The 8,632-nt window shown below is 45.6% G+C and overlaps 1 protein-coding gene across 4 annotated transcripts in view; it reads right to left on the reverse strand.

Annotated features, from left to right (window-relative positions):
• Positions 1-8,009, reverse strand: part of Nsmaf (neutral sphingomyelinase activation associated factor) — a 59,950-nt gene extending 51,941 nt beyond the window's left edge. For 3 of the 4 annotated variants that reach the window (XR_015619777.1, XR_015619776.1, XM_087549579.1), the window contains exon 1: positions 7,726-8,009. Coding sequence is in view for 2 of the 4 variants with exons in the window: in XM_087549579.1 (XP_087405705.1) it covers positions 7,726-7,784 (59 nt within the window). In the remaining 2 variants the exon portion in view is untranslated. 4 annotated transcript variants of the gene reach the window in all.
• Between the last annotated feature and the right edge of the window lie 623 nt (positions 8,010-8,632).

Consider the following 8,632-nt stretch of genomic DNA (forward strand, 5'->3'; position numbering starts at 1 on the left):
ACAGAAAAACACACATGGTATGCACTCATTGATAAGTGGCTATTAGCCCAAATGCTTGAATTACCCTAGATCCCTAGAACAAACGAAACTCAAGACGGATGATCAAAATGTGAATGCTTCACTCCTTCTTTAAAAGGGGAACAAGAATACCCTTGGCAGGGAATAGAGAGGCAAAGATTAAAACAGACACAGAAGGAACACCCATTCAGAGCCTGCCCCACATGTGGCCCATACATATACAGCCATCCAATTAGACAAGATGGATGAAGCAAAGAAGTGCAGACCGACAGGAGCCGGATGTAGATCTCTCCTGAGAGACACAGCCAGAATACAGCAAACACAGAGGCGAATGCCAGCAGCAAACCACTGAACTGAGAATAGGACCCCCGTTGAAGGAATCAGAGAAAGAACTGGAAGAGCTTGAAGGGGCTCGAGACCCCTTATGAAGAACAATGCCAAGCAACCAGAGCTTCCAGGGACTAAGCCACTACCTAAAGACTATACATGGACTGACCCTGGACTCTGACCTCATAGGTAGCAATGAATATCCTAGTAAGAGCACCAGTGGAAGGGGAAGCCTGGGTCCTGCTAAGACTGAACCCCCAGTGAACAGTGTTGTTGGGGGGAGGGCGGCAATGGGGGGAGGATGGGGAGGGGAACACCGATAAGAAAGGGGAGGGGGGAGGGGGATGTTTGCCCGGAAACCGGGAAAGGGAATAACACTCAAAATGTATATAAGAAATACTCAAATTAATAAAAAAAAAAAAAAAAAAGGTAACAGCATTAGGAAGGCTGAGAACTACTGATCTGAAGAAACCAGAAGGCAGGAACTCAAGATAGCTCCCAAGGAAATAGCGCTTCCTAGCCTGTGTCCAAGTTCATGTAAACTACCTTTCGGGTACAGCCAGAACCTTCTGTGCAGGGTGCCATTTCCCCCAGTGGGCTCGGCGCTCTCCCCATCAATTAGCAATCAAGAACATGCCCCCCTAGACAGCTCCCAGGACCATCTGACGGAGGCAGTTTCTCAGCTGAGGCTCCCTCTCCCCAGGGGTCTCTAATGAGTGTCACATTATCCATAGGCTACAAATTTGCATAGAAATATCTGAGTGATTAAAGGGTGTTTCTAGTTCAGGTACTCATTGGCCCATGTAAATTTCTGGTTCCTCTTCCTCTGAAGCTGTGGGTCCCTAGAAAAACGATTTCACTACTTGGGCTGGCTTTTGCCTTCTTTCCCCTCCACAGCACATCTACCGCTCCATTACTTAGCCCAACTCTGAGCCCACTAACACTACCCACAAAGCCTGGTGCTTCTAATCTCAAGTCTCCACAACCTATAAGGTTAAAACATTGCCCATGCTCTCAAAAGCCTTTCAGCTTCCTAACTCACCCAGGCTCGTAGCTGTGTGCTGGGTGATAAAGCTATGCCGTGGAGTGCTTACCCAGCACCTTCAGGACCCTGGATACAATCTGCAGTACACACACAGAGCCATCGCCCAGGAGCCTCGGGGCCTGACAGACTTAAGAAGTGGTTGGGAAGAACAAGCAGACAGAACAGACAGCCTGGGCGCCTGGCTGACAGGACCAGTAGCTTCTCCCACTCAGGTGCTCACATTCATCTTGAAATCACATCAACGCTGGATTCTGATGTGGACCTGGTCTGTGAGCTCCAGGAATGCTCATCCTGCCAGCCTATCACGCACAGGGAGACTGAGTCCAACACCATATAAACTAGGTTCCCTTCACCCCAGACGCGTTTTAAACTTCAGAGACCACAACAGTGAGTACTGTCCGGCAGTTCGCATGTCTTGTGTTTAAAACAGAATCAGTAAGTCACAGTGGGACAAAGGCTGAACTTGGGCCCAGGACCTAGGTGCTAGTGCTAGCTGCGTTAGTTTTATTTTTGTGGCTCAGAATTTCATAGGTGTATCCTGGCAGGGGGGCGTGGCCAGCAGTTAACATCAAATGTCTCAGCACATTTCCTTCCTTCCTCGATCAACCCCTAATGGATATTCACACTCTGGGCATGTCTTGTTCTCTGTCAACCTTCTCTGGAAATGGCCTCAGAGACAGAGGTGTGTTCACATGTGTTTTCCAATGCAATCCAGGTGACACAACTAACCAGCACACACAGCTAAGCTATGTGGCCTTGTCAAACATTTCCCCAATTACTTAAACTCGACTCCGAAACATAGTGGAGATATTAACAGATGAGCTTATTTACAAAACAGACCAAATAAATCTGAGTCTAAGGAAATCACCAGGGCTGGATAAAAGGCAGCAAACACCACAGAGAGGAGGCCTCCAAAGCTTCCAGAGAAGTCAGTTCACTTGTAAACAGTTCGATAGGAACCGCGCTAGTTTGTTACAGATGAGAAAGCGGCGTCCTGCGAAGCTCCCCAGCATCCAGCTTCGTCTTTGTGTTTAAGATCATCAGTTCTGGGGTTGGGGATTTAGCTCAGCGGTAGAGCGCTTGCCTAGCAAGTGCAAGGCCCTGGGTTCGGTCCCCAGCTCCGAAAAAAAGAAAAAAACAAAACAAAACAAAACAAAAAACAGAAAACAAAAAACAAACAAGATCATCAGTTCTGGTTGTCCACAGGCTTGAGCCTTACCAGCCCCTCCCCTCAACACCAGGGAATGCGCTCGTGGTTCCCCCAACTATAGACAGGGATACCTCAAACCCTGCCAGATCTTGCAGATTTAGCCTATCTCCCATCAGGCCAGTGGGCGTAAGGACAACGCAAAGCCTCCTGGTCATTCTGCAGGGTTCAAGTTTCTCCCTAACTTAAATGGCAAGGTTGAGTAGCTCTGTTGAGAGAGAGCAGGACACACCAGTGTCCAACCATTTCTCTGCTAGTGGTATCATGACCTATATTGCTCCTCCAGCAAGTACTGGGCTATCCAATGGCCATCTGCCTTTGTTTAGAGATGCTCAAGAAATGACACATATAGCAGCAAGGCTGTTCTCAAAGCAAGGGCAAAATGAGACTATGTTTAGACACGCAGGAACCATGGCTGCTTCCTATCATCAGACCCTGCTCAGAGGAACGTTTACAGGTATTACTAAGAAAGAAAATGTCCGTACGGGAGACATGACATGCAAGAAGGAAAGCCCATCTAAGACTGCAGCAAGTATGCACATAAAACTAAGTAATTATCCATCAGGCAGTCCTAATGTGTAGATTTAACCGATCAACAGTGGACTATAATTTAGCATGGGACAACAAGGGTGGTTATTCCAGGGCCTCTGCATTGATTGAGAGGAAGGCAGGGAGAATGATGAGCTTCTGATATAAAAGAACATACTAAAATGTCAAGGAGAAGTACCAAAACAAAGGTAACATTAGAATGCAGAACCCCATACTCTGCAGGAAAATACAAGGAACACATCAGAACTTTCACTTAATCCAAAGAAGAAGGGGCTGAGGAAGGGGATACAGTCAAAGACTGGAGAAGAAATAAATCTGTCATACTCATAACAAATGAACGTTGCTTAAGACAAAGACTCAAAATGAACTGCTAACAAGCCCAACAACAAGGGCTGGCAAACAGCTCTGTATTAGCTGTTACGCCTGACACCCTCAGTTTGGTCTCTTGGGCTCACACGGTAGAAGCAGAAAACTGACTCCTACGGCTGACCTCCACTCACACGTGCACACACACATATGTACATATGTACACGCATGCACAAAATGCATGCACGAAATGAGTGAATAAGATGTAATAGTTTTAACTTTAAAATTTAAATAATACATTATTCACAAGAAACATATACAAAACAAGGCTACAGAAATTATTAAGAGTGCAAAATTTCGTATAATGAAAATCACCTAAAACCCCCAGTACTGATATTAATATCAGACCAAAAACATTACTAGAAACAGTGAAGTTATTATATGTTCCTAAAAGATTCACTTGAGAAAAACATAACAATTCAAAGTTCCTCATAAAATACAAATTAATAGTAAGTCACAGGGCTGGCTAGAACAGTTGCCTACCATCTGAAAGTCACCGTGTTCAATCCCCAGCAGTAGGGGGGAAAAGAAACAAAACAAAACACCAATTTTCAAAATCTTTTGAGTTAAAATGTGAGGACAACTTCTAAAAATGTGGTGATAAAAATTGAGGCCACAGTGGTATTTAGAAGAAACCAGGCCAAGGTCTATCTCAGAGGTAAAGTCTTTATCTACCCTTAGGAGACCCTGAGTATCCCCAGTGTATCAACTACAGCAAAACAAAAATATTGTACCCTGGTTAATAAAATACCGGGTATGATATAGGCTTGTAATTACAGCTCTTGGGAAGTGTTGGCAGGAGGTCAATAATCCACATCTGGCATGGACTACACGGGACCCTATCTCATAAAAGAAAGAAAGGAAGAATGGAGCAGGGGCAGGGCGGGAGGGTACATGGAGGGAAAGAAACTATAATTGAGCACTGAATCCTTAATGCCTACTACTATTTATACTTCACTTAAAAGACATAGTTAAGGGGTTGGGGATTTAGCTCAGTGGTAGAGCGCTTGTCTAGCAAGCGCAAGGCCCTGGGTTCGGTCCCCAGCTCCAGAAAAAAAAAAAAAAAGAAAGAAAGAAAAAAAAAGAAAAAAGAAAAAAAAAGATATAGTTAATGTGAATCATACAGCAAAAAAGCCTCAGGTTCAGCCTGGAGAGATGGCTCAGTGGTTAAGAGCACTGACTGCTCTTCCAGAGGTCCTGAGTTCAAATCCCAGCAATCACATGGTGGCTCACAACCATCTGAAATGGTATCGGATGCCCCCTTCTGGTGTGTCTGAAGATAGCTACAATGTACTCATATATATCAAATAAATAAAACTTTAAAAAAACAAAACAACAACAAAAAAACATTGTCTCAAAAAACAACAAAAAAGCCTTTATTTGCAGCATTTATTTTCTTACTCGATTTATATGTGGGAAAAAAAAATGAGCCAATTACTTTAAAGTAGAAATTTATGCGACCACAGCATTCCTGATTGCCCGAGTGCTGACTCTGCAGTTTATCTCTGATTCTAATACCTAGCATAACCTACAAAGGAGAATGAAGAACTGGAACGCTTCACATTAGAAATGGAAGGTTACACAGGAGAATAACACATCACTCAGTATTCTAAAAGCATATTGCAAATAAGTGCAAACTCAGTTGATAAGCGAAATGTGCTGAGTAAAAGAAATTTGATATCAGCAGAACCAAGGAACTGCACACCCACGGGCTACTCGGAACAAGGTGGAAGTCTCCGGAATGCCTGTGACACACAGGCACACAACAGAAAGTTAAGAATCGGTAAGGCTTGAGCCTGAGTCGGCAGCTCACAAACCACAAAGCTATTCATTCTAGTACAGGACAGGAACAGAACACAGACAGCTCTCTCTCTCTCTCTCTCTCTCTCTCTCTCTCTCTCTCTCTCTCTCTCTCTCTCGCGGCTCCTGGTATGTCAGCTACCTAAATATCTCCTTCACCTCAGATGAGAATGGTTGTGACCAAAACAAAACTTAAACAGAAATATTCATAAGTGGAAATGTCTTCGGTGGCAGTTTGCAGAACATCCTCATTTGCTTACCCACTGAGCATTTCCGCCAGGCCCAACTATCTCAGAGAATAAACCGGAACTGTGTCCTGAATTTTTTCATCTGCCTTCATTGGCATCTAACCGTGGCCTTTTGAAATAACCAGTAAAAGCTGATATGACTCCTGACATAGTTGTACAAGAGTGTTTAATTGAACTGTTTGCTTTCTAGTTCTGAAAATTACTAAAGCTTTTTTTTTTTTTTCATAAACTTCAGCAAACAGTGCCAGGGTATGGTTATTTGAAACCTATGTCTGTGTGCAAGGCTGTGTGATTTGGCAAATAACAGTACAGGATCTAGATGGAGGTTGAATTTTAGATAAACAGTATATTTAGACTGTACTGTGGTTTTAGTATACGTATGTCCCCAAATCTACATGGGACATATGCTAAAACATTATCTGAAATTAATATTTAAGTGAGAGTCTCGTATTGTAACTAAGAATCCCAGCCAAGTTTCTTTCTACAGCCCTCTTAAATGCAATATCAGCGCTGCTCACAATACATCTCATTAAACATCTAAAACATATCGACTTTTCTCCATTCTTTCTTCTGTCATCCTTGTGGCAGAATCTCCCAGCCAGGAGCTTCTACTTCTGTGGAAAATGTTAACTTATGCTAACGGCAGCAGAATCAGCAATCAGAGAAACACAAGCTAACTTCAGTTTCTCTTTCTCTGGGGTCATTGTTTGGTAGTTGTAGAAGAAATCTAAAATCCCTAACTCAGTATGAGAAGAGCCAGCGAGTACACTAAGCAGAGGCCTCTGGTTATCTCTGAGGCTTCAAGCTCCGAGAAAGAACAGAGCTGTGAGATAGCTGAAACCAGTCACTTTTATCATCTTGCCCATTTGTGGCCGATGTCGGCAAATTATAGATAAGAAACACGTGAGCAGAAGAAATGTTAAATTTGGGTCGGTTTTCCAAAGTTAACTTTTAAAAGTTCCTCTTTTTAGAAATAGTTCTATGATCTCTAAAGAAATCTGCTTGGTTTAAGTTCAAATCTCAGTCAGAAACTTTCCACTAATGCAAATAGAAACCTTTGAACAGTACCCTAAGATTGCAAAGCTATTAAGCAGAGTTGGGGGTGATCAGGAAGTGTGAATTCAATGGCTGTTGCTGATTGTAGGGAACAGTTGATGCTGGCAGTTGATAAATGCTTGACTTGGGAGAACTCTTACCTTGGAGTACTGAGTCCAATATGTAAACAAAACAGCTGGAAATAACAAGGGCAGCGGGTTCCCCCAACATTACAGAACAGTGGAAAACGATTAAAATAAGTCAGAATATAAGACGAAACACCCCTTTCCCGATTTCGCTGTTTATCACTGGGGTCACAACATTGTTACAAATGACTAAGTCCTAGAACAGGACAGGCCAAGCGTTTAAAGCATTTCAAATGTTAATGTGAATGCTCATCGATGTAATATAGAGCACTAACAAGTCTCAACAAGTCGTCAGAGCCAGACAAAGAAATTCCACTTAAAATCCGGAGGGAAATGGTAATTTCAGAACGGACCACCTTGCTAGCCCACTACAGATTAAAGAGAGGTGCACGGATGGGGAAAGAGGGCGGGTCGAGTAATAGCTACAAGTGAAGACTCCGGAGAGCCACCCAGAATAAAAGCTGCACCTGCATTTCCTGGCATAACCTACTTTGCTGGATCCACTAAGCAACAACGTGACCGTCCATCCCAGCTCCCACAAACAAACCCCATATCTCCAAAAAACAAAAAACAAAACCCCAATGTATCCCGCATTCTCTTTGGAACCATAGCTGGATCACCCGCAGGTGCGTGGGTCACAAAAAAATCGTCCTGGGAAGGACACACCGGGCGGAAGTGCGCTTTCCTGTGTGGGGACAGGATCTAAAGGAGGCCGGAGCTCTACCCTCGTCCTCGCTGGGCCGCGGCTGACCACGACCGTCCGGCCGCGCGCGCTTCTCCAACAGCCTCCCACACAGGCCGGCTGCGGGGCGCGGAGGGTCGGTGGGGAGACGCTGGCTGGGGATGGCAGGCGGACGGGCCCGGGCCCGGGCCCGGCCCTGCCTCCGCGTCCGGAGGTTCCCCGCCAGCCGGGCCCACCCACGGCTCTGCGGCCTCCAGAGGAGCCCCTGGCTGCCGCCCGGCCCGACCTCCCGCCCCGCGCACCTCTCCTTGGAGTAGAGCTGCAGCTGCTGCTCGCGCTGCCTCTTCCGGGTGAACGCCATGGAGGCCCGGGGCGCGCAGGCCGCCGACTGTCCCGAGCAGTCCCGAGCGGCGGCGCTGGGCGGGCGGCCGAGAGCCCCACGCTGCGCCCCAGGGCCCGCGGCGTCCGGACCTCGCTCACCGCAGCATCCTCGCGTGGGGACTCCGGCGACGCCGTGACTCAGGCCCGGAGGAGGGGCGCGCCGTGACCTGAGGCCGCGGGAGCCGCGTCCCACACTGCCCCGACTAACCTCTGCAGCGCTGCTGCGGCGAGGACACCTCACACGTGAAAGCCCAGACCTGCTGGGGAGCCCCCCAGTACGTTGGTGGCGGGGATTTGAAATAACAAGGTTTTCGATGTTTAGTGCCAAATTTCAGTCTTATAAATAATTGATGGTTTTGTTTTGTTTTGTTTTCGCCCATGTATGGTGTAAGCAGTCAATGGTTCTTAGTAATATTCACAGGTTGTAACTATTACCACAGTGTTGGGATATTTTTACCATCTCAAAAAGAGACTTTTACGTTTTAGCAATCACTACTCCTAGCTGCATCTCCACAAACCTTTGCCCTAGGAAACACTACTTAACTCTCTGTCTCTGTGAATTTGCCTAGCCTGGACCATACAATATATGGTCTTGGTGTCTAATTTCTTTCGTGTAGCACTAGGCTTCCAAGATTGGTCTGAGGTACAGCACAAGTCAACATTTTATTCCTTTTTATCACTGAAGTGTATTCCATTGTATTGCATACCGCATTTTCATTAATATATTCAACAGTTGCCAGGCATATCAGTGTTTCCACCTCTTGGCTATTAAGAATAATGCAGCTATAAGCATTCGTGTGCCCGTTTTTGTGTGTGCATGCTTTCATT

Source organism: Rattus norvegicus, chromosome 5, assembly GCF_021556685.1.
Source record: "Rattus norvegicus strain SHRSP/BbbUtx chromosome 5, alternate assembly SHRSP_T2T, whole genome shotgun sequence".
Classification (NCBI taxonomy): Eukaryota; Metazoa; Chordata; class Mammalia; order Rodentia; family Muridae; genus Rattus; species Rattus norvegicus.